The following is a 26,364-nucleotide window of genomic DNA, read 5'->3' as shown; positions in this document are numbered from 1 at the left end:
ATTTTTAAGAAAAGGTTGTCCAGATATTGAAGTCTAAAAACCATAGTTTTTCTGTTCATCATTCTTCCAGGGAAAAAATGGTATATTCCATGAAAGTGCAGATAATTCATTGCCCTCAAAGAATCACATACGTGCTTTTCCTTAGGGCAATCAAGATACTTTGGTATGAAGCAGAAGTTCTTTTTATGTACTTTCTATATCATTTAATGTAATATTCTATTTTATTGAATATTGAAAAGATGGATATGGAAGGGTCATGATTGTATAAAACTGACAATTTTTATGGCTTAATCAAAGATTAAGGAAATTCATGATTTTGGCTTGTTTTGTTTTGTTTGTTTAACTGAGGTTTATGGTGGAGAAAAACATGGCTATTAGTATAATTTGGTGCCACTGCTTCGACTCATGCTAAAAGGCCAGCAGTGTTACCCTCCATTGCTTTTGCACCATCAGTAAATGTCAGTGTGGTGAAAAAAGATAAATACCATATTGTTATGAAGTCTTTTGACTTCTTGGACCCTCTGAAAATGGGTCTTCAGGACTCCTAGGTTCTGTGGACTATACTTTGAAAACTGCTGGTATATATTTACCATTTATTTGGCAGGTACTCTGCTTTACATAAAGAACATCTCAATTTGACCCCATGAGTCCCATGTGATCAGTGGTATTATCCCCATTTTACAAATACAGCAAATAAAGTTCAGAGAGTTTGAATATTAACCTACACAGGAAGTAGGTGGCACAGCCAGAATTTGAGATCAGATTTTTCTCACACCTAGGTTTCTCTGAATCTAACCACTGTGCTGCAACTAATTGTATCTCTATATCCTCTTGTATTAAAAAACTGAGTACCTGGGAAGTGGACTTGGCCCAGTGGTTAGGACGTCCGTCTACCACATGGGAGGTCCGAGGTTCAAACCCCGTGTGCAGCTGGCCCACGTTCAGTGCTGATGCATGTAAAGAGTGCTTTGCCACGCAGAGGTGTCCCCTGCGTAGGGGAGCGCCATGTGCAAGGAGTGAGCCCCGTAAGGAGAGTTGCCCAGTGCGGAGAGCTGCCCAGTGCAAAAGAAAGTTCAGCCTGCCCAGGAATGGCGCCTCACACACAGAGAGAAACAAGAGGACGCAACAAAAAGAAACAGATTCCCGTGCTGCTGACAGCAACAGAAGTGGACAAAGAAGAACACCCAGCAAATAGACACAGAGAAAAGACAACTCTGGGGCGGGGGGGGGGGGGGGGGGGGGAGTGAGGAGGAGAGAAATAAATAATAAATAAATAAATCTTTAAAAAAAAACAAAAAAACTGAGTACCAGACAAGTCCTTTATTTTGCCTTTACAGTGATAAAGTTTTCTGGTGCTTTTATTCTAGTCACCGTGTTCTTCTCTTCAATATGCCCTTATTTTGTGATACTCCTCCAATTATCAAAGTTATAGTAGACACCTACTGTTTCGTGAGCTAGCATAAATTCTAATAAATATATCCCAATATTCCTCTGGGGACCCACTCATCCTCTTCTCTCAATACATTAGATTCTGGTAAAACTATCTTCTGCCAATTTGTTTGTGTCTTCTATACTATTGGAAAATCATTGAAACAAAGACTTTGTCTTGCTCATCTCTGTATTTCCAGCTTCTGCTATAAATAAATCACACATGAGGTGGTCATATAATCAAATAAGTATAGGGTGACTGAATATATTATTTAGCATCATTTAATTTCTTTGAAACTCCATTTCTTCATCTGAAAAAATAAACATTTATGCCACAATGTTTTCTGAAAATTAAAATAATATGATGACACCAATAATGTTTACCCATGTTAGATGATCAAAGTAAATGTTCACCAGTTTTGATATATTTATTTATTATTTTGTTTATAATTTTATCTCCCAGTGTACAGAAGCAACAACTCAGGAAACTGCTAGTCTCGATTGAATTCCATGCAACAAAGAGGGGTTGTTGGCAAAAGTCAGTGATGGTATCCTTGGGGAAACTTACCCATGGTAGAATTGGACTTCTAATAGGGAGGGAAAAACTAGACAGGGACAAATGTATTTCCAAAACTGTAAGAAGTACATTCCACAAAATTAAAAGAAAAGACAGGATTACATGGTATGAGACCTTGGAAGGAAGGTTGAATCAGAAGGGACTGAAAATTCTCAAAATCTGAATGTACAAATACAAATTATCTCAAGGGAAGTAAGAGAGAAGTTAGTTAAGTCCTGTATAACTAAACGGGGAGTTCCCCAATGACTCAGATTTTAAAAGAACTTTATAAAAGGTGAAAAGATAGAATATAATCAAGGAAGAATATCTGAATATGCCATAGGTCTGTAAAAATAGTGCCAAGAAGAAGAATGCCAAAATGAGCTCAGACTTACACAAATGCTGACAATCAAAGGACTTTTACAAATGTGAGAAATCAGGCACTTGAAAGAGAAACAGACCCACTGCAAATGATGGTATCATAATCACAGAAGGAAAAGAAGACTCTCTTCCTATTTTGCTTTAATCTTCTCTGTCAAGAAAAGAGGTCTTTGTGCTGGAAAAAAAAAATGTAGAATTGGGTGGAATCCTAACATAAATGAATAGCTAGCTGTTACTTTCTAATAGCTAGCTGTTACTTTCTTGTGAAAGACAAATACGTTTCATGGTAATAGAACTGGTGAATGGAATTAATTTCTCCCAGGGACCATTGAAGAATCACAAAGAAAGGAAAATGGGAACATAGAGAAAGGATAGCTGGTAATGCAAGAGAAAAAGGAATACTTGCAGGAAAAAGTCCTTGAGAAGGTGAGATGGGGCAGGACCTAGTGCACAAAGGCCTAGGAAACAGGGAGAGTTTATTCATTGTAAATTATTGGTAGAGATGCAGGGGGGTTGGTAGAGTTGGTGTTGGGTGAATAAGATAGTTCTCTTAGGACTCCTTCTAATTTTTCAGAGAATTAAGCTATTAATAGTAGTTGAAAGTAAGGAAGATGAATGGGGGTAGTAGAGATTTAAGTAGAGAAAAGAATGTATGAAAACTTAATCTTAGATAATGATACTGAAATAAATTTAAAAATAGGACTGTACAATATAGTGAATCTTAATGTAAATTATGGACTATACAGTTATTAATGATATTGTTTCATCAATTGTAATGAAGGCACCACACAAATGCAGTGTTAATAATGGGGGGGTGGGGAAGTGGACTTGGCCCAGTGGTTAGGGCATCCGCCTACCACGTGGGAGGTCTGCGGTTCAAACCCCAGGCCTCCTTGACCCGTGTGCTGCGGGCCCATGCGCAGTGCTGATGCGCGCAAGGAGTGCCGTGCAATGCAGAGGTGTTCCTGCATAGGGGAGCCCCACGTGCAAGGAGTGCGCCCCGTAAGGAGAGCCACCCAGCGCAAAAGAAAGTGCAGCCTGCCCAGGAATGGCGCCGCACACACGGAGAGCTGACACAACAAGATGATGCAACAAAAAGAAACACAGATTCCTGTGCCGCTGTCAACAATAGAAGCGGACAAAGAAGACTCAGCAAATAGACACAGAGAACAGACAACTGGGGTGGGGGGGGGGAGGAGAGAGAAATAAACATAAATAAATAAATAAAAATCTTTTTAAAAAAATGGGCGGGGTGGTATATGGAAATACTATTTTCTGCATGATTTTTCTGTAAACCTACAACTTTTCTAATAATAATAGAAACACTAATTATTTTTTGATAGACTTCATACTCCTAGAAAATATGTAGATGTTTAAGTGATCTTTTCAATGGAAATCTTCAAAGATGCTCTCTAATGTAGTCCACCCCTTGTTTTAGGCTCCTCTTGGTTACAGGTTCCATTGAGAATGATTGCAGCTAGGTGAGTGAGAAAATCTGTAGAAAACTGCTGGTTGCCCATGTCCTGATCAAATGCTGCCTATGGGCAAAACACTCATGGATTCTCTTCTAAAGATCCTATTTCAGGCTGCCACTGTAATTCTTGGGAGTAATCATGTCAGCAGGTCATCTCGCCCATACCACTTGCCTCCTTTTTCAGTTTTCTCTATAGCTCAATGAGAGTAAGATCAGTCATTTCAGCATCAAAGTGAGCCAATTTAGTACACTTTGAAAAGTGAAATCCAGGAGTTGTCACACTGACATGAATATAAAAACAAAACTCCTGCATTTAATTAGGTAGGTCCCAACACTGCAGCCTGCTGATGGCTCTCTCCCTTCTCTAGATTCCTTCACTTTGTCCTTCCCCAGGTGTATATATCAACTTTAAATCTAAAAGCGTCACAGTTCTTGCCAGGAAACAAACTACAGAACTGAACTCTACCTTTCTTCCCCATCTTTCCCAGAGTGGCTTGCTGCTTGAATCTTCTCTAGGTTCAAGTAGGAAGACCAGGACCACCATTCCATCTCTCTCCCAATAGCCATCCAACTCTGTAGTCTTGTGTGACAAGAAAATCCAAAATAATTGTGACTTAAAAAACTAAAAGTTTATTCTTTTCAGGTAAAGAAACCCAGAGGGAGTTAATTCAGGACTTACATGGCAGTGACACAAATTTGCCAGAGATGCAGGCTCTTTTCCAGTGCTCCATTTGGTCATCTGGAGGATGTGTCCCTCATCTCCAAGGATCATCTGCACTCCAGGCAGTAAGGAGCAAAGAAAGCACAAAGAAATGTGTATCCTCTGAGTGATGTACTTACCAGATTTACACTGGTTAGGAAAAATAACGTGACACTTCCTACGTATGAAAGTTGTGGAGCAAACAATATGTGTAGGTATGTATATATGTGTGTCCATATATGCTTATCATTAACATAACATTGTGAATGTGTGCATGTGTGTGCTTATGTAGGTATAAAATGATGTCTGAAAGAGAGTTCACTGAAATGCTAATAATAGTTACCACTGTGTGTTAAGACTTTAGTTAATTTTTACTTTCTTTTAGTGCTTATTAAGAAACATTGCCAAGATATTCTTTGTATGGATCTATCATCTTTGAATTCAGAAAAATGCATTTACTTTTCATCTTGGGGGATGTAGCAATTTGATATGGTTATGAATTCTGAAAATAGATGTTGGATTATGTTTGTAATTTAGTCTGTACCTGGGCGTGATTAAGTTATGATTAGGGCTTTGATTGGGCCATGTCATTAGGGTGAGGCAAAGGACAGAGTTGAGGGGTTTTTGATGTTGGAGTTTGATGCTGAAGCATTAAGCTGGAGCCCTGGGAACTAAGCTCGCAGAGGAAAGAGAAGCAAGCCCCAGGAATAGAGGACCTGAGCCAGGAGAAGAACACAGAGGAAAAGAGATAGCTCCTTAGACACGACAGAAGCCCCAGGGAGAGAGACAAGGCCATTTGCCTGATAGTCTACAGCTGACCCTGTAGAGAGAGAGGCAAAGCCTAGAGTGCCTCATAGTCTACAGATGGCTTTGTGGAGAAAATAGAGGACCTGAGCCCAGAGAAAAGCAGGACCTGGGAAGAGAGGAACCCAGGAAGCATGAACCCTGGCAGACATCGGCAGCCATCTTGCTCCTACATGTGAAAATAGACTTTGGTGAGGGATGTAACTTATGCTTATGGCCTGGTATCTGTAAGCTCCTATCCCAGATAAACACCCTTTATAAAAGTCAACCAATTTCTGGTATTTTGCATCAGCATCCTTTTGGTTGACTAATCTTCAGGGGAAATTTTTTTTTTTTTATAGTTACTGGGGCTGGAGATTGAACCCTGGACCTCATGCAGGAAGCAGGCACACAACCACTGAGCCACATCAGCTTCTTGGGGAAATTTTTAATGGACTGTTCTGAAGAGGCATTGGTCCTTATATTACCTACATTTAAAATTGCATGTCTGGGGAAGCGGACATGGCTCAACTGATAGAGTGTCCGTCTATTATATGGGAGTGTCCACCGTTTGATACCCAGGGCCTCCTGACCCATGTGGTGAGCTGGCCCATGTGCAGAGCTGCCATGCGCAAGGAGTGCCATGCCACATGCGTGTCCCCATGTGGGGGTGCCCCACATGCAAGGAGTGTGCCCCGCAAGGAGAACGACCCAGCATGAAAAAAGGCACAGCCCACCCAGGCGTGGCCCTGCACACATGGAGAGCTGTTGCAGCAAGATGACACAACAAAAAAGAGACACAGATATCTGGTGCTGCCGAGGGTGCAAGCGGACACAGAAGAACGCACAGTGAGTGGACACAGCAGACAACGGGGGTGGGGGGAAGGGGCGGGGAAGGGGAGAGAAATAAATAATTTTTTTAAAAAATTGCATGTCTTATGAGCGGAAGAATTGATAGAAAGAAGAGGAGGTGGGAAGCAATTTAGTTTTGCATCGTAGAATCATTAGGTTCAAGCAGGTGTGTGAAATTTTATTGTAGGATGACATTTAAATCATGTCCAGGGGCAGAGGTCCACCTATGCAACTGGAACATGAAGCAGTCTCTATGTATTTTGCTTCCACTGGAAAAATGAGAATATTGCAATTTATTGAATAGCAAAGAAAGGAAATAATTGCAATATATTTCACACAAGCTAGACAAAGCTTCTCCATTAAAGAAAAAATCACTGGAACTTTGTCCTTTTTTTTTTCCTTTTAGAAAAGAAAAGAAAAAGACAATGTTGCATTGTCTTTACAAGCCATTCATCTGAATAAATATCATGAGCTTGTACTGATTATATTCAGTTATTTGATTGTAATTTATAAGCATGAAAGAAAAATGTATTAATTCAAATGCTGAATTATAGCACTTGATTTTTATCATGCTGAAAGTTAATCTCTCCTTAAATTTAGAAAAGTTTTCACTTCTTTGATATTTTTCAAGCATTACTCTTTTAATAAAGACTAAAGAGAAGACTGAGAAGAAAACTATTAAATCATCTACATAAATCACTAAGCATACCACACTGCTAAAGATTATTACCATTACAGGATGTCAAGCCCAAAATAGAAAGATACACTTTCTTCTGTCCACATAATGAATTTTTTTTTAAATTTTTTGTCTTTATTTTTTTAATATTACATTAAAAAAATATGAGGTCCCCATATACGCCCCACCCCCCTCACCCCACTCCTCCCCCCATAACAACAACCTCCTCCGTCATCATGAGACATTCATTGCATTTGGTGAATACATCTCTGAGCACCGCTGCACCTCATGGTCAATGGTCCACACCATAGCCCTCACTCTCCCACATTCCCCCCAGTGGGCCATGGGAGGACATACAGTGTCCGCTAACTGTCCCTGCAGCACCACCCAGGACAACTCCAAGTCCCGAAAAAGCCCCCACATCTCATCTCTTCCTCCCATTCCCTACCCCCAGCAGCCACCATGGCCACTTTCTCCACACCAATGCCACATTTTCTTCGATTACTAATCACAATAGTCCATGAATAGAATATCAGTAAGTCCACTCTAATCCATACTCTATTCTTAATTGAGCATCGATTTTGTTTCAAGCAATGAGCTGAGAACTGGGAATACCATGGTGAATAAGCCACCAAGATTTCTGGTCTTGTTCTGAATGATCTTGGAAGAGATCAGACAAGTCTTGGGCAATTACAGCACAGTACATGCTTCTCCTGGGAAAGCACTGTGTTTTGTGAGCACATAGGAGGAGGACTAAACCAGACTTTGAGGGTAAGAGAAGGTATTTTGAAAAAGTTCAATAGCATTTTTTTAGGGGGGTGGGAGATATATGGGGACCTCATGTTTTTTGAATATTTAAAAAAAAAAGACAAATTTTTTTAAAAGCCAAAAAAATAGCATTTTTAAATTTATGCGTGGTCTTAATGCAAAAACTAAATTTTCATTAATTATATTAAAAGACCTTTAATGTTTGCCTTCACTAGTCATATTTTAAATAAATTGTGCCAGTTGAGGATATGATAGATGGCATTCAATATACCCGATGTGACTTGACTGTACTCTAATGATGTCTACATGTGCTGTCCAGAGAATATGTAGGAATCAGGACTAGATGTACAAGGGAGCAAGGACGAAAGAAGGAATATAAGCAACGGCATTAAAATGAGCAACATTTTTCACTTGACAGTGTTTTTAAATGGTGCTTATTTTTGAACGGGCATTACCCTTCCATAAAAATGTGAGTAAACAGGAAAATATATCTTTGGAAACCTATCTTTAAAGCCACTTTTACCCACTGTCAACACGTCTTTAAGGATTTGTGTCCAAATCTCCTTCCCTATCCTCCCGAACTCCTCTGTTAAGAGTACTCTCTTACATGGTGGCCACCTGAAACTCATACCCAAGGACCCTGATCCTTGCTGGTCATAGTTGGTTGGATTATGGAAAAATGCCTGCCTGCTCCATCACTTCCTAAGAATTTGGAATTGGAATTTAGGAATAATTGTTGGGCCCTATTAGGCACTTGAATGGAAAAGTGATATAAAGAGGAAAAAACCAAAAACCCCTTAAATAGATGCAATGAAGTAGAAACAATAGACCGAGTGATGAGAAAGACAGATAGTTAGGGTCAGAGGGATAGTGATAAGGACTGGATGGAGGTAGGAGATTGAGAGTTCAAGCAAGAGCACCAAGGGTCCTTGTTTTCATTCCTAATGAAGTTTATCTACATTTCCTGCCCTTTGGCTCCATGAAACAAGCCCGATTCAACAGAAAACTCCCATTTACTTAAACTAGAATAGGTTTGTTTCTTTGACTCAAATTCTTCCTAAGGTAGCAGGAGAATAAAAGGGTTTGTGGAGGTGGATGAGTGTGTCTTTTACCCTGAGAAAAATAAAACATTATCAAATGTAGAGATAGAGAAGGGTGTACTGCTTACTGGAAATATCCTGAATCCTCCCCTCTGGCCCTTTATGACTGCCATTTTTGTACATGTGTAATTTGTTTCCTTATTAGGAACCATATAAACCCCTTTTGATACTTTTGTCTTTTACTTCTGCCAACTGTCTCAATCTTCCCGTGTTTTCCTATTTTCCAAATTCCCAGGGAAATATGAGAAATCTGTCTGATTGTGCTTTACTTTTCACACTAGAACATAGGCTTGTGGATGGGTCACCATAAATGGTTTTAGTCAGCTACCTCCTCTTTAACCACTGGAGTACCACCTACTCTTCGGAGATGCTGTGAGAAACAGAAGCTTAAAGTTAGCTGCCTAGCACCAAACTTATTAATTTTTTACCCATAACACTGTTGTAAGTTTTATTTGGAAATAATTACAAACTTACAGAAAAATAACAATTCAAATAACACTTTCATATCCTTTATCTGGAATTACCTATCTTTAATATTTTGTTCTATTGCTTTATCATTTGTTCTCTCTGCAAATAATTGTTTTTTTCAGAATCATTTAAGTTGTATACATCATGCCTCTTTACTCCTAAATACTTCAGGATTTCCTAAGAATATACTCTTACATAATAATCACAGTACTTAACCAACTTCAGTAAATTTAACATTTACACAATACTGTTTTCTAAATCTACCATCCATATTCCAATTGTTTCAACTGACTCGATAATATCCTGTTTTGCCTCTCCAACATAGAATTCAGTTTAGAATTAAGTATTGCATTTATTTCTTTTTTTAAAAAAAGATACATAGATCACACGCAATGTTACATTTAAAAATATAAGAGGTTCCCATACACCCCACTACCCCCATCCCCCCACTCTTCCTATATCAACTTCTTTCATTAGTGTGGTAAAGCATTGCATTTAGTCATCATGTCTATTTAGTCTCTAATTAGGACATTTCCACAGTTTTTCTTTACCTTCCTATGATGACACTTTTGAAGAATAGTCCCTTTTTTTGTCCATAGCATTTTAATACTGGGTGGTATCTTAGAACCTGGCACAGGGTTGGTGCTCATTTAATGCATGAGAGTGTGAAGACAGGTAGGCTTCCAAACAGCAAAGAAAAATGATTGGTAAATGATCATCTGTAATGGCTATTAAAAGATTTGTCTACTTTGCCTTAACAGTAAAGCATATCCCTTGTAATCATTTTGGAAAATTAAATACTATTTTAACATAAGGGTATCTGGTTCTATTTTATATGGTTGCCTACTCTACAATATTTCACAGATTCAGTTTTATAGTTCTCCGTTCTGGAGTTTTAATTTTAAAAATACATATCTCTTTGTCAAAACGGGCAATTTTACCTGATCTTCAAATGAGGGAAAACCAAGCAGTGCATAAAAAGCATTTTTGTGGGCGGCGGACTTGGCCCAGTGGTTAGGGCGTCCGTCTACCACATGGGAGGTCCGTGGTTCAAACCTGGGACCTCCTTGACCCGTGTGGAGCTGGCCCATGGGCAGTGCTGATGCGTGCAAGGAGTGCCCTGCCACGCAGGGGTGTCCCCCATGTAGGGGAGCCCCATGTGCAAGGAGTGTGCCCCGTAAGGAGAGCTGCCCAGAGTGAAAGAAAAAGTGCAGCCTGCCCAGGAATGGTGCCGCACACACAGAGCGTTGACACAAGATGGCACAACAAAGAGAGACACAGATTCCCGTGCCACTTACAACAACAGAAGCGGACAAAGAAGACGCAGCAAATAGACACAGAGAACAGACAACGGGGGGGGGGGGGGGGAAGGGGAAATAAATAAATAAACCTTTTTTTTTTTAAAGGCATTTTTGTGATTTGCCTTATGCCCTGTTTTCTCTGGGTCAAATTTATTTAGCATTTCAATCAGCAGACTATATTACATCAGTTAAGTCACAATTCTCATCTTTCGGACAAAATTTAACTATTACGGGGGAAAAGGGACATTAGGTATGCATTAGAGAGAAAATATGACATTTGTACATAAAATGAATGAGACCATAAAACAAACATGATACACTAATCCTAATGAAATGCAGAATTACACTTAGCGCTAGATTAAAAACCTTACTTTCTACATTAAAATACCTGAGGATATTAATCTTTCCCCCAATCTCAGTGGCCAGAGTACTGACTACAACAAAACTCGATTGTCTTCTTATGGGTATATTTTTTCTAATAATTCTTTGGTGTATAAATCTTACTCCTTTACCCCAATCAGCTCATAAACACAAAAGCAGGAATGTTTTGTATTTCTCTTTATAATGTAGTGTACAAGGTAGGTATTCAATCAGCACTGATTAAATGTCATGTGCCAGGAGTAGGAATTGATATGAGTGTTTCAACTTATTAATGCAAACATACCTGGGTCTTGAGTCCTGAGTCCTTACATAGCTGGCTGCATGACCTTGAATAAGTCACAACTTGACTAAGCTTTAGTTTTCTTATCTTTAAATGGGGATAATAGTTCCTGTCTCATAAAGGCAAAATGTGGTTTGTATAAAAACTTCGAAAATAAAAGAGGTCTTGTGAAATGGGACTAATTTTGCCCCACATTTCCATTCTACATCCTGGTATTCAGCAAATTAACATAATATGCTTTCATGTTAACTTTTTGTGTCCCTGATTCCATATATCTCATCATTTATGAGCAGCTCAATTAGGCAGTTTGAGCCACCCATAAAGAAGGCAAAGTGAAATAAAGTCAACTCTGAGATGCCCCAAATTCCAAGCAGACCTCTCCTCGGGTTAAATATGAACCATCATAGAGTACAGGGACTCCAAACTGGCTTGTCTGAAAGTCATCAGTCCTTTGACAGGACCTTTTAAAAATGCAGATTTGGATTCAGTAAGTCTGGAGTGGGACTGAGATGATGCATTTGTAGAATGTGTTTACTGCAATATTTTGATGCTTCCTCTCTAAAGACCAAAGATAAACATACTGAAACTGTTTTTAAAAAGTTCAGGTTGTATAGAAAACAGGCATATTTGCAAAACTGTTTATTTACATTTGAAGCTTACATTAAAATCTTTCTAGGATAGAACAGTTAAGATGAAATATACAAAGCCAATGAAAGTATATACACATCACTATTTTTTTCTTAATAGAATTCTAGGTGGCTTTAGATGAACTCAGGCTCTCTTCACCTCAGGTTTTCCTTCGCAAAACCAATACTCTCTTAAATCATGCTGTGATGATGTCTCCCCAAATAAGAATTAATTTAACTTTGTGGAGTTCAAAAACGCTGAAAAGCAAAAAAGCTAACTTTGGTGATTATTATTAAACAGCTATATATATGCCATTATACCAAAACTATTAGGAGGAAATGGTCAAATAGGTACAAACACGATATAAAGATTCAGTTTTAAATATGGACGGAGTAGGTTTATTAAGCATTGACTTGGTACTTGGCATTACTTGTACAATTATATCATTCCAATGAGTCATTACAGGTAATCCACTCAAAACAGGACTTGCTTAATAGTATTATAAAGCTCTTAGTCTTGCCATGACTGGGAATACCTTTAAGATGCCAATAAGAACAATAACAATACCTTTTTTCTTTTGCTCAGCAAAAAAGAAAAAGGAATCCAAAAGCCAAAAATCATTTTCCACATGTTAAAACCTGAAGTCTGCACTAATACCTGCCCTGGGTACTGATGCATTATTGAAATACCAGTCATGTAAGTTTCCCTCCCACACCTTGAAAGCCTCTGACTTTGTAATCTATTTATGTAAAAATGCTAAGGATTATATACATAAGCAATGCATTTGAAGCTTCTGGGAAGGATTCACACTTGGGACAATTTCTGAAATCTGGATTTAATAAGAGTTTTAGAAAAACAAAATAGTGTTGCTGCTTTTATCCCTCCCTTTCTACTTCTCTCCTTTCACAAATTTGAGTTTCTTAGTTCAGGCTTCTAAAATCAGAAGAAAAATAGAACAATGTAGGTTTTACTACACACATTTTCCTTTATTAGTGTAATGCATCATTATCACAAGGGCAAATTTGATTCCCTTTCCTTGAAATGAAGATCCCATCTTCCAGGACTATTTTAAAGAAGTCAAAAGAAAGTTTAAAAACCAGTGCTTTTTATAAACAAGCATCTTATTAACTGCCTATAAAATAAAATATACCATATGATTTTAAAGAGTGTTAAAGTCTGAAAGCAAAAACTAAACATTTAATTTTAGCAATTTAATCTCTTTAAAAGGTTTTTTAAAAGCTGTAAGCAATTTAATAAATTGTCAGTTAAATTCCCACTCTTAAGTCTACAAAAATAAACTGCTGCACAAAAGTATAAACTTAAGGTCTCTATATTTTTTTAATAGTTATTTTTTGATCACCCTTTTTCCCAATCCTGTAGATGAAGAAAAGGAGGAAATTAAGCACCTAGATATTGTAATTAACTTTCATTTGAGCAGCATTTTGCTTTTGCATAAAGGAATTCTAAACGCTGTCTAAAACTTTCCAGAAAGTCATATTTATATTCATTGTACAGCATTTTATATACACATAAATACAACTTTATAGGAAGTAAACAAAAACTAACCCACACTTTCAATATGTAAAAAATAACCAAAACAAAAAACCAAACAAAAAACCAAACATGGTTACATACTAAACCAACTATCTGAGAAATATGCTTGGTGTTTAGTTCCAACAGCAGTAACCTTGAGTAACTTGAAGTATATATGTAACTACACCATATATGCTTAGTTTTAACCGCAGCCTAGGCCTAGCCATAGTTTTAAATGAAAAAGACTCTCTGTTAAAGCCAATACTATACAAGTAGTTGAGTTTACTAGGCATGTTTACACTGGAGAAAAGATTCGGGGAAGGCATGATAGCAGATGTCAAATATTTTGATGCATAATTATAAGGAAGGATTACAATGAATTCTTTCCAAGAGGAAACCAAGACATTCTGATAATAAGAGCTGTCCAAAACTTAAAAGGTCTGTTTCACCAGCAAGAACCCCAGTCCCACAAATGACCAGGCCTTATCAGGGCTCTGGTATGAGGACTCTTGGGTTGACAGCAAGGATCCATGGGATAGTTAGGCCCCCAGGAACCCTGAGGCTCCTTGATGGAAATTATTTTGTTGGGATTGAGTTTCTGACTTTATAGGACTTCTTAGGCAGTTTGTTTCATCTTATGTACCTGTCATAAAGCAGCACTCGCTTTTGCTGTTGTATTTCTTGTAAATAGAAGGTCAGAGTCTTCCTGGAATACATCCATGTGAATGTTTCTGATTTAATTAATCTCCCACAAAATCAAGTATGTAGCTTTGATGAGCTCTGTTAGTATTCTGCATCTAGCAAGTTCTCTATTGACTGCTGGCTGAAATAGGCTAGAAGTGGAGATATTACTTGGGGAAAAAATGTTATCCAATTTAAAATGTCTGCTATTTTATAAAGTCCTGATTTTGAGACTGAATGGAAAGTCCTACTTGGCACTCCTTTACCTCAAAGGGCATGCCAACGCTTATCACAGTAAGAAATTCTTATCAGATTTGAGGTATAGAGGAGTAAGAAGTGTAGAAATTTTGACCTATATTAAACAAATAACAAAAAACAAAAAAAAACTCTCCCATAAGTTAGAAGAAATTTTCACTCTAAAATCAAGACCTTTTTATCTCTATACTTAAAACATAGAGATAAAAATTCTACTATGGTTGTAAATATATAAGACAAATAAATAATATCACATGGTTTGTACATTTCAAATTCTTAAAGAGGCCCTACAGTAGTTCAGGAAGACAGTTTAAAATATTGTTCCCTGAGTTCTTATAACCCCAAATATAAGTTCATGGACTCCTAAGACTTGAGAGAGAGGAAAACCCCACATGGAGTTTGTTTACCTCTCTTCCAAGATTTGTTGTTTACTCCAAAGTTTCAGTGTTTTCTTATAGTTCAAATGTTTTAAGAATGTGGTTTTATCCATTTCTTAGAAGACAAGCTCCCATTTCTAAGAGCCAAAAAAAAAAAAAAAAGCCTGTTTAAAGAAAGTGAAGCGGCTGTGACTCAATGGATTGGGCTCCCGTCTACCATATGGGAAGCCCTGGGTTCGCATCCCAGGGCCTCTTTGTGAAGGCAGGCTGGCCTGTGCCCACAGAGAGCTGACGGGCCTGCACCTGTGAAGAGCTGTTGTAGCAAGATGATGCAACAAAGAGAGACAAGCAGACATGGAAGAACGTGCAGTAAATGGGCAAAGAGCATAGACAGCAAGCAATCTGCAAGGGGAGAGTGGGGATAAATAAATCTTATTAAAAAAAGTGAGGCTTGAAAATTAGTTAATAGTACAGCTGAGTAAATCAGCTTTATATGTATAATATTCAAGAGTGGTAATACTGTCATAGGCATTAGAAGGTAGAGTTATATGGACTTGGGATTTTTTGACTGTAGTGGTTACTTAGCACAGTTTCCTTATCAAATAAAGTCTACCAATAAATTAATTAATTCAAAGAACAAAGTCTATTAGAAACAGAATGACTTTTTCAGTATTTAAATGTGAAGGAATATCTAAATTCAGTTTTAAAATAAATAAAATTCAAAACAGCCATTCTAATCAGATCTCACACTTAAAATATCTGAAATTTACACAAATTTGTACATAATAGTGATTTTTAAAAACTCATTCAAAACTGGGGTTTTAAGGCTCTTGAATTGTTTTCTTTTTGGTGGCTTTTATAATTTTTTTTAAATTAAAAGTTTGGGAGTAATTTAAATAGAGTGAAATAAGTGAATATTCATTCAACATCCCTATAAAGATCTATTTGGGAAAACTAACTGCGATGAATGGAGACTGCAATTCTGTTGCTGACAGTTTTAGGTTAGGCTTAATTTTAAGCCAATACAGGTAAAAATAAATAAATTAAAAGAATTGATAGAACCTACTAAAATATTCCATCCCTTTCAGTAAAGTGCACAAAAATGACTATATCCTTTGGTTTGGCTATGACCTCAGCGGAGGTGGAGAAGTCAATGGTGCTGGTGTCAGATTCCTGACTATATTACTAAGGCTGGCAATCTTCTCTTCTAGGAGGTAATTTTTCTTCTCTGCTGTTTTCTGTCGCTGTTCAGTCACTTCCAGGGCTTTCAACAACTGGGCATTTTCAATATACAAATCCTTCACCATTGCATCTGATTTAGTATTCTTGCAGAGCTAGAAATAGAACCAGAAACATCTTGACTAAATCTGTTAAACTTAAGATCTGAAATAAAGACAGCTGTTTATAAAGGCAAACGGCTTCTATCAATTATATTCTTTTATTTACAATACTGTTGTAACATCAGACCTGGCATCAGAGATACAAGTGAAGCAAATCTACTGTTTCCAAGTTTTTCTTTGCACAATACGTTTGTGGACGTTGCTAATAAAAAGAACAGATTTTATCCGTGGGGCCAAAAAAAGGAAAAATTTGTCCCACCTAAATAAATTAATTCTCCCTTTTTTGCACAGTGCCTTAGTTAGAAGGTATATTCTAATCTTTATTGTTAGAATATATAATCTAGGTTGGGGAAAGAAGACTTGCCAGTGGCCTTGGGATAAATTGCTTCTGTTAATATCTTCCAATCCTTCCTTCCCCCATTGGACATCTTTAACTGCTCACTTTTATACCCAATTCAAGCAGGGCATCTAAACGTATAAAGATTTAAGGGAATAAAGACAGCTAAAGAGCAGTGAATTAATTTATTAGTGTTTCAAAGGACAATGATAAGGATTATAACACTCTGAAACTCAGAACCTAGATAACTTGCATGTATAACATACTAACACTTCAGAATCTGGTTATTCTCTATTGAACGCTCGCTAACCCAATTTTTCTTTCTTCCTCCTTCCTTCCCTCTCATCAAAAATACTTCGATGACTCTGCATCACCTACAGAATAAAATCCAAATTCCTTGGCTCAGCACACAAGGCCTCTACTACCCTATTCCTGCCTTCCTGTCCAGTCTCTTCTCCTGCCTCTCCCAAGACAATATCAACTGGTGAGCCAAAGTATTGGTCTATGCCCATATGTTGTCGTAACTCCATGATGTTCCCACAGCCTGGAATGCCTTTCCCACATTTCTTTATCTGTCCAAATCTTACTTAACCCTTACCACTCAGTTTAAGAAGCTTTAAGGAAGCTTTCTTTAAACCCTTGGGTTGAATTAAGTATCTCCTTTCTCTGTTCCCCTCTACTGAAAATAGGGTGGACCCCATTTTCTTTATTTTTGAACGTATCATCTGGCCAAATGCTTGGTACCTTGAAGATGTACCAGAATGTACACTCTATATGGGCAGGAACTTCATTTAACCCACTGCTCTATCTCTATCACCTAGAACAGGAAAATAGTAACTAAGTGCTGAATAAATGACTAAAGGATTGAATTGATAAATGCTTACTGAGCAGGACATTCTTCTCTCCACTCTGCATCTTCACTTATGGGGCAAAGAGGGAGCCTGTCCAGCTCTGCATTCAGACCCTCCTCCAGGAGTGTTCTTAGGTTTTAGGTACCTGGAAAATCAGGTTGGGCAATTTTGACCTCCTTTCCCACCAGTCTTTCTCAATCTCAGTTTCTGAAGAATTCATAAAACTCTCCCAGGAGTTGTCCTCCTTGCATGTCTCTCCAGTGGACTTGCAGCTATTTTCTAAACTCTGAGACCACACTTGCCACCAGCAATTAGTGGTCCTGGAATTTTGAGTTCAAATTCTGATTCTAAGCACATTCTTATAGGAATAAGATACTTCTTGAAGTTGTCATATGCTATTGGGAACAGGAAAGTTAAAGTTCCATTTAATAAGCCCCACCTCCAATTTTTTATGAATATCATTTTTCTCTTTATTTAAATAGAAACTTGTCTTGACTTGGGGAAAAAAAATCTATAGATATTAAATTTGAGCCACTGAATCTCATTAGAAATGCTTTAGTTTCATGTGCGTCATTGTTAGCAAACATACAATTTTTAATTGTAGAAAAACATATACCTTAAAAGAGCTTTGAAAAAAAAAATGACGTAGAATACAGAATTTATGTTTGGGGTAGGGGAAGGGGAGAGAGAATTGAAATTCTTCTAGACATTTACAGTAGAATTTGCCTTTATTAGACAACAAAAAAAATTAATAAGTTAATGGCAATAAAGGAATGTAAAACTGGAATTAAAACTGGAATGTGGGGTGGGCAGGCGGAGATGACCAGGGAGCCTCACTTGTTCTTTGAGCTGATTCACTTTCTCCTGAAGAAGCCTTTTCACCAGTTTCAATTTCTGTTCAACTTCCATCATTCGTTCCTCCATGACAGTAACCAGTTGTTCCTGGTTTCCCTGTAAGGAAGGAAAAAAGTATATTATTTAGAAAAGTATGCCACACTGAAAACAGCTCCACTACTGGTTAATTTTCCCCACAAGATGCCTAAAGAAAGGACAGTAGATGCTTTGCCTTTGTAACAGGAAGAATGGATTTCTGATGAAATGCGATTCTGAGCATTGCATGGGTTGCATGTTAGAAAAGTAGCCCTATTAGAAAAAGACTCAAAGGTAAAAAAGTAAAAAGAATCTTACCTGTGTTACCATCTTCCCCTGATTATAAAGTAAAATTCTTAAAACCCATAATTTAACACCTGTTTCCACTTCTTCAAGTAAAATGGGTATCAGAAGTGAATTAAAGGACGGTTATCACCCTTCCATGCAGGCTTTGGCTTTGCAATACTGTGAGCCTCCCAATAACAAAAAAAACCTGAGTTGATTCAGGATTGCCTAACAATGCCCAGTTGGCTTGCAATACATGTCTCTGTTTTTCCTTGAAACGACTGCAAGGGTGTTAGTGTTTCTTTCTTCATAACAATCAGCCTCTTCCTGACAATTATTCTAAACATCTATTTCCCAGTTTGACTTGTCAATGTTAAGCAAACATCTGGTTTGGAGGATGGGTTTGTCATCAGAACAGATTTAAAATTAAGGATCTTCTCCCTGCAAACAGCTTCTAGATTAAACAATAGGGCAGGAAAAGAACCTCAGCCTTTCCTTCCTCCTCTTCTCACACAACAGTGATGGATTAAGGAGTACATGCCTTTTGGAGAGCAGAGGGACTTAGAGACAGCTTAGAGTGCAACTGACTGCCCACCCTAAAATGCTCACATAAGGAATTTCAGAGTTCAAAGGGTTCTTCCAATGTTTAAGAAAAACTCAGATGTTAATGGTTGATGGCATAATCTGCCTTTAAAAGTATTCCTGAAAAGGCACCCTTTAAAAAGCAAGCAAAATGACCAAACATGAGTCAAAAGGCAACATGTTTGGATGTTAAATAATAGCATGTACTGAATCATAAAAGAAACTAAATCATGTGACTATTCCAAAACAAAAATTTTAGCAGGCAAGAGTTAATGCAGAAAATAAATGTGAAGAAATCAGACCTTGAGAACATCTAGTGTTTCAAAAATCCTGTATTTTAAAAGACAGAGTGGCTTTTTAGAACTCAAACATAAATGAAAAATTCCTGATTTACACTTGACTAAAAAAAATAAAATAAAATAAAATAAAAACCCCATAATGACAAATAATGAATCAGAAGAACATAGATTATAGCAAAGAATGGGAGGAAGAGGAAAAACAAAAGGCAGTGATATATTTAAAATTCATTTTATTGTTTCATCAAAATTGTCCCTTTTCTTGTCAAAAAGTATTATACATCTTATACAAAACAGTATAAATAACCCTGATTTTCTTCAAATTCCATATATAAAAGTAGTACCTTTTGTTAAAAATAGTTACAACATATGGAATGAGAAAATATATAGACTACATCCTTTCAAGAATCTCAAATCCACACTCTTTAAATGGTATAAATAAAATGATTTGTAACAAGCTGAAATTTGTGAATTTGATTCACAAAACCTGTCATTTCTACATAAATAAATAAGAGACATAATACTGCAAAGGCTTAAAACAGCAATAATAATAATAACTTAAAAGAGCACTTGATTCTCAAACATTTCTCAGCTTATGTTTCTCTATTTGTGTGGTGTGTATGCATGTGCGGGCGTGTGCATTTGAGTATCTGCCATGGTAAGAAATGCCATCAATAGCAGCCCAGTTTTCACAGGTGCCCAATCCTTCTGTAGGAATCTGCATGCACTGCTCGCTGCTCCGGTAGCAAGGCCTAGAGAAAGAAGGCAAGTGGTACACTTCACCCTGATGTCAAGATTATGCTTTTTTGGGGGGGGTCTAAACGCACACATTTATAAAGCAAACAATATTTAGAAGCACACACTTTAACATAACAAAAGCAAGCAGAGCAACACAAAGGCAGAAGAAATCACACCACTCCACACACACACAGCGTGCAGATTCTAATAATGTTCTGTATTCTTAAAAGTCGTCAGCTCAGTGACTGGGAACTGCAAAAGCAGTCTACCCTGCCATCTCAATTTTTTTTAGTCTAAATATCTCAATATTTTTTGTCACTCTAGCCCTAAAGTAATTGCAGTAGAAGGATATTTTTATTTTTAAACATTGGTTGGTGGGTTGGGAAGAGAGAGCAATGGATAGAATTCAAGACAAATCAATTGGTTTAGAATATCCACTAAAAATTGAGGTGAAGGTTTTATAACTCAGTTATATAAAGTTGAAGCATCCTTCCAACATCCCGCCATCACAATTTTAATTGGAGAATTTAATTTTAGTATTTAGAAGTTGATACAGCATAGAAAAAGCTTCCAAAAATGTGGATTTTAAAACAAAAAATTTTTTAAGTTTGTCAGGAAGAATAGGTAATGCTTCCAAAAATGTGGATTTTAAAACAAAAAATTTTTTAAGTTTGTCAGGAAGAATAGGTAATGGAGGTACATCATGACAAAGAATAGATATATAGTAGTGGGAGAGGAAAACAGAACCACACCAGGGCATAATTAAAATGCAAATGTCAATTTGCAAAGTCACTTTGAGGAGATTACAGAAAAAAAGCTGGGAAATTCCTATCAAATGTTAGCTGGGAGGCAAGGTATTTGAAAACAGAGGAGTCTTCAAATCAGAAAGAATTTATTTAGAATTTCATAAACTAAGAAGTACCCTTTATTTCTTAATTCCTAAACACAAATAAATTAATCGGGCAAGATACTTCTGAAAAAATGATGATTATAAATGAAGCACTAAAGAAAAATAACTATTTGAAAACCTAGTAATATAAGATTGTGTTTGGTAATGAGCAGGGATAATACTAATTCAAAGGAAAGGGATGAATAAGATCTTTATATTTTCTTAAAAATAGAGTTTTTCAAACTAACTCATTAAAAAGAATAAGTTAAATGAACTGTTTCAACACAAATATTTTCCTGACTGCACATTCTACTTTATGTGAATGATCCCCAGTTGTGAATTCAATGGAATTCTGCAGGCTATACCCACCTGGCACAGAAAAACCCCAAATGCTTGTGAGTACTGCATATCCCACAGTTATGCTTGAATTTTGTAGTATTTTTAGTGTCAGATAATAATGTTGGGCCAATTTGTTCACTGGCTCAAGTGATCTTGATATGTCATAATTACTTACAAATGTGAAAAGGGAGACCCAGAACACTTAGTTACCAAGCTTAGAGGCTGAGAGCTCAAAACTAGAACTGAGAAAATAAAAATAAAAATACACATAGTACTGCTGTTTCTGTGGATTTGTAATATTGTGATACAAGTGAAGTAAGGTGTAACTGTCTGACAGAAGACTTAAATTCTCTATCCCTACCTCTGAATTTCCAAGTAAACAGGTAAAATTAAACAGGCAGCTTATCAGTTAGATGATCTGCATTTCCTAATGGAGAAAAAATTCACTTCATACCTGTGGCGTATTGGTTTCCGAAGTCCTGTTTTCAAGTTCCTCCTGCAGGCGCTGGTTTATTCTTTCAGCCTGCAGCAGCTGGTGTTGAAGCTGCAGAAACTGCTCCCTGGGCACCACTGGACAGGCTTGCTGCTGGAGCAGCTGCAGATCCCAAGTGTGAGGGGACGGGCTAAGCATCACAGTGGACCTCAGGTGCTGTATCTGGAGGATAATGGCAAAGCCTTGGTCAGCGCAGGGCCTTCGATCACAGACCTACCCTTGAAAGTGTCAACAGAGAGTAACAATGCCTGTGAGCTCATACCCACTGATAACTTGGAAATCAGGCAGCACATGAGCCTGAGTAAGATGTAAATGGAAGAGTCGTTTTGCTTAGGAGATACTATAATTAAAGGAGAAGCAGGCCGCCTTCAAAGGTTAAGTCTTAAAAATAGCACTTTACTCTCAAGTAACTATATGGGCATGATGGATATGGTGTATATAAAATGTCTTAATTCTACTTTGTTTTATATATAAAAACATTTAATTAGACTACCCCCTACCCACTTTTTTTTTTACAGGAGTTGGAGTAAGGAAATCAGCAGAGAAAGCTGTTATGCCTTTTATGCGTTTGGGATTTGCACTTGCCATTAAAGATTCTTAAAAGCAGATATATTCAATGACAGCATATTTTCTAATGCCAAGTTAGCAATTTTTTTCAAAGTATCTCTTGTCTCACATTTAAAAATATTTCAACACACTTTAGTTTTATTATTAACGTGTAGTTATAACCTTAAACTAACCAAACAATAGGACGGGCAAATCTGGGGCATAAAGTGATATCCCAGAACATTTGGGAAATGGTGTACACAGAATAGAAATATTTGTTCAAGACAATGAGGAAATGTATGTGTATCAACATGCCAATCAAAGTCAGGGTGAGGAAAAGGAGGAGAATGCCTTCATTTTGCCCAGTGAAGCACGCTATCTTTCTTCTGCCTACATGTTCAGCAGTCACAGGGCTCAATGGAAGACATGCACCAAACATGGCCAAGTATGAAAGTCAAGATGAAGCACTCCCAGGCTAGGGAGAAGGAGAAAAAAGATTCTTTAAGACACAACTAAAATGAAATGCTACTGTGAAACTGCAGAGCCACTATCCATTTCCTTAACTCTAAATTTCTGAGATGAGCCCTTATCCATTTTGAAATGTTGCTAGTTGTAGATTTAGAAAACCCACCAGTTTATTTTCAGGAATAAAGGAGATGGAGAATTATGATCCTATGATTTTATAGCAGAGGAATAATTTTCTTCACATACAATATTTTAAATACTGAGGAAAATCCTGATGTAAATGTAAATAGAGACATATTCCATAGTTAAAGCAAAATGAAAATGAATACTGGCTCTTACCTTAAGTACTTATTAACTGTTAGAGGCAGTGGAAATGATTACATGAACAAGGAGTTTAATGAGATGTCTCCATGCTATGAAAGTTCATTGTAAGAGAATGTTCTACCTTCACACACTATCTCAGGCAGAGAACTGCACCCTTCTCTGCTAGTTCCAACCACTGAGTTCTAGGTACAGGTTAGCCACAGACAAAACAAAAACAAACAAAAGAAAATTACAGGAGTTATAAAAAGAGAAAGAAAAGTATGAGTTATAAAAAGAGAAAGAACAGTAGCAATTTGATATAATATATACATGACTATGTGTGCTCTACTCACAAAGAGCTTGTGGAGGACCCAACATTTATATTTCTTTGCATATAAATTTGCAGACAAATATATCTCACAATTCTAATTCTGCAACTGCTTCCTCACCTACTATTATTTGGCTCGTCTGTGAGTTTGCCACCTTTAACCTCCAGCCTTCTCAATGTAATTACTTAGACGATTCCAGGTCCAGTATGGAACAGACCTCGTGTTAAATCCCTTGGCACTTGGAATTGCAGAATATAAACTATGGGACACTTCTGCTCTTCAAGTATCCGAGCTGTTTGCTGTCACAGAGGTACACAGCAGACTGGAGAACTGCAGACATAGTCTGAAATCATTTTTTTTAAATGTTCAAAATGATTTATTTATAGAACATTGCTTCGTATAATTGAAAACGCCATAAAGTGAGAGCCAGATTCTAGCTCTAACTCTTCCACTTTCTAGCCCAGTGATTTGGAATCTTTAGCTACAGTGGGGGTAAATGTTACATTAGATCAGTGACTTTTAAACTGGTACACAGAGCTGAGGAGAGACCACTCCCCACAAGAGAGTACATATATTAGATTAAATCAGTTGGAAAACTTTTCTCAAATGCCCTGATGCCCAAGATTCTGTTGTAGGAACATCTCCCTGCCTGCCCACAATCTCTCATATCAAGCACGTGAGACTCCCTGCCAGAGGGAGAATGTACCTTATCCCTCAGGTGAGCTGGAACACACACACACAAACAAAAGGTGTGAAAACCACTGTGGATCCCCAAAATTGGCCTATGTTATAGATATAAAATAAAAAGCCAATTTTTATAAATCTATACAGAGTTGATGGTTCCATCTTATTTCCTAGTGAAAGCTTCATTAGAGTAAATAGCATACAAGATGTTCTTTTCCGTATTCAAATTCAAAAGCCATGCTTTTTTCGTAGTTACACAGCTTCAGTGCCAAGAACACTCAATTTCCCTCACCCATTAGCAAATATTTACAGCTAGGTCAGGGAGAAAAATAACGAGGGGAAATTGCTTATGACGGCTGACAATGTAGAGGGGAGCTGGGAGAGAAGGGGGCTTCTGAGGCCAGTTAGGGCAAGTGGGAGAAGAATGGGCCTGATGCCAGAGGGTTTGGAGAGGATCTAACAGAGACTGAGTATACTCAGTTACTTTTCAGTTTGGTACTAGACATATTGGGTTTACCTTCAGATATCTTATTCATTAGAGTATATAACTACCTTATCAGAAAAGCATAAATTTATCAAAATACAGCCTGCAATTCAAGGTTTTAAATACATTTATTATATGCTGTCAAAGAAAGAAATGGTTTAGATTTCAGTAAATGCAGTTATACTAATCTCCCCATTAGTGAATAAATCAGAGAACCTAAAAGTGGCAGAAACTTCAGCAGTCGTGTAAACATCAATACAATATGTTTACACATATTTCACATTTAAAACCAAGTGTCTATTTAAAATTACTTTTGAATGTGTCTAGCTTCATAAGAGAAAATATTTAAATCTCTCTTCCTTTCTATTATCTTGGCTTAAAAATATATGTATACATAGTATTTTTAAAAGCACAAAAAAGCTTTTTCTACCTATGCTTCTTTACTTTATATAAACCTCACAGTTCACTAAATATTGGATTAATTACTACCTGAACTAGTTTCATCTACCCAAAGTATTTCAATGACATTTTTATTTATTAAGGATGATTTGTACATAATTTATTTTATATCCTATAATTGTGCCCAGTTTAAAAAAAAAAAAAGCAATCTAGTAGATTTAAAACCCAATGTCATTTTGAAAGTACATAAAAATATATCTAAAAAAAAAAAAACCCCAATGTCCAAGCTGACAAGTTTTACACATCCATTTTTATATTTATTGAATGTGCCATTTTACATTTATGGAATTCCGAGGCAGTGCTGAGCTACAAATGAAGTAACTTTTAAATGCAAATCCTCTCAAATTCCCTGCTTGGATTTCCTTAATTAAGAGATTGTTAGAGAACAATCATATCTGCAAAACACAGCAATATAGGTGATTTCAGGAAACTGTTACGGCTACAGGGGTCGTGAGAGCCCTGGGTCCCTTGGTGTATCATTCTGAGTCCCTGCCACCTGAATTGGGTCAAGGTGCAGACTTGCATTTAAGGATAAATAGCATTCTTCTTTCTTCTGAAAAGTAGTATGGATTCTTACGATTGTGTAAACAAAAGTGTCCATCAACTTGGTAAGACAGACCAAAAAATTCAGCTTGACACTGTAATTAGATTTTTACTTTTTTTCACAATAGGAATCCAATGTCATGTCTAGTTACTCCCAACAAATAGCTAATTCATCGATTAAAATATTCTTCATAGCCAGAAACTTACCTCCATTAGCTGCTCATCCAGTTTTACTTGTTTCTTTTTCAGACCTTCATTTTCCAAATGAATTGTTTCTAATTCTCGTTCAAGGGAATTCATCTGACTGATCTGTTAGAAAACAAAAAAATTCAAAATAAAAACAACTAAATTGCCTGCTTTATTTTAACAAATTTATGCTAGTCAGAAATCTAAACTCTTGGAGGAACACGGACTTAAATCAGTAATGGAAAACAACAAACAATGCAATTTCGTGATTTGCTTATATTTAAGTAACCTAGTTAAATCACTCCTCCTTACACAGAACAGTTCCTTAAGGCAGCTGGCTTTCAAAATCTGATGTCTCCACTATAAGATATACATTTTCTGAGTATGTATCACTGAAAGAAAAATTTCATGAAATAATACTTATTCTCACTATGAGTCATGTACTCTGATATTTCCTAGTACTTTTCATTAATTTAAAAAAATGCTGGTTGTGCTTTGCTGCATTGATTTATCTATTAGGATTTAATGATGGAGGAGAAAATGCCCCAAATCACATTTTTGGGACAACTGAAAATATTGGAAAATAGACTGTTAAGCTTTATCTCAATGTCAAATTTCTTGAACTTGAAAACTTATTTAAGGTGGTTACATAAGTGACTATCCCTGTTCTTAGGAAATATACATGGAAGTATTAAGTATTCAAGGAGCATGATACATGCAACTT

The 26,364-nt window shown here is 37.0% G+C and overlaps 1 protein-coding gene across 4 annotated transcripts in view; it reads right to left on the bottom strand.

Annotated features, from left to right (window-relative positions):
• Window positions 1–11,772: 11,772 nt before the first annotated feature.
• Window positions 11,773–26,364, bottom strand: part of NIN (ninein) — a 105,824-nt gene continuing 91,232 nt past the window's right edge. For 2 of the 4 annotated variants that reach the window (XM_071213936.1, XM_058293440.1), the window contains 4 exons: window positions 25,662–25,763; window positions 21,603–21,803; window positions 17,987–18,100; window positions 11,773–15,955 (listed from right to left, as the gene is read on the bottom strand). In XM_071213936.1, coding sequence (XP_071070037.1) covers window positions 15,746–15,955; window positions 17,987–18,100; window positions 21,603–21,803; window positions 25,662–25,763 — 627 coding nt within the window. In that variant the 3' untranslated portion in view covers window positions 11,773–15,745. Of the gene's footprint in view, window positions 15,956–17,858; window positions 19,935–21,602; window positions 21,804–25,661; window positions 25,764–26,364 lie in introns of those variants that run through there. The other 2 variants (XM_058293441.1, XM_058293443.1) reach the window with 2 other exon arrangements.

This window comes from Dasypus novemcinctus, chromosome 3 (genome assembly GCF_030445035.2).
Source record: "Dasypus novemcinctus isolate mDasNov1 chromosome 3, mDasNov1.1.hap2, whole genome shotgun sequence".
Classification (NCBI taxonomy): Eukaryota; Metazoa; Chordata; class Mammalia; order Cingulata; family Dasypodidae; genus Dasypus; species Dasypus novemcinctus.
The sequence above is the reverse complement of the archived record's forward strand: the minus strand, read 5'-3'. Positions and strand labels throughout refer to the sequence as shown.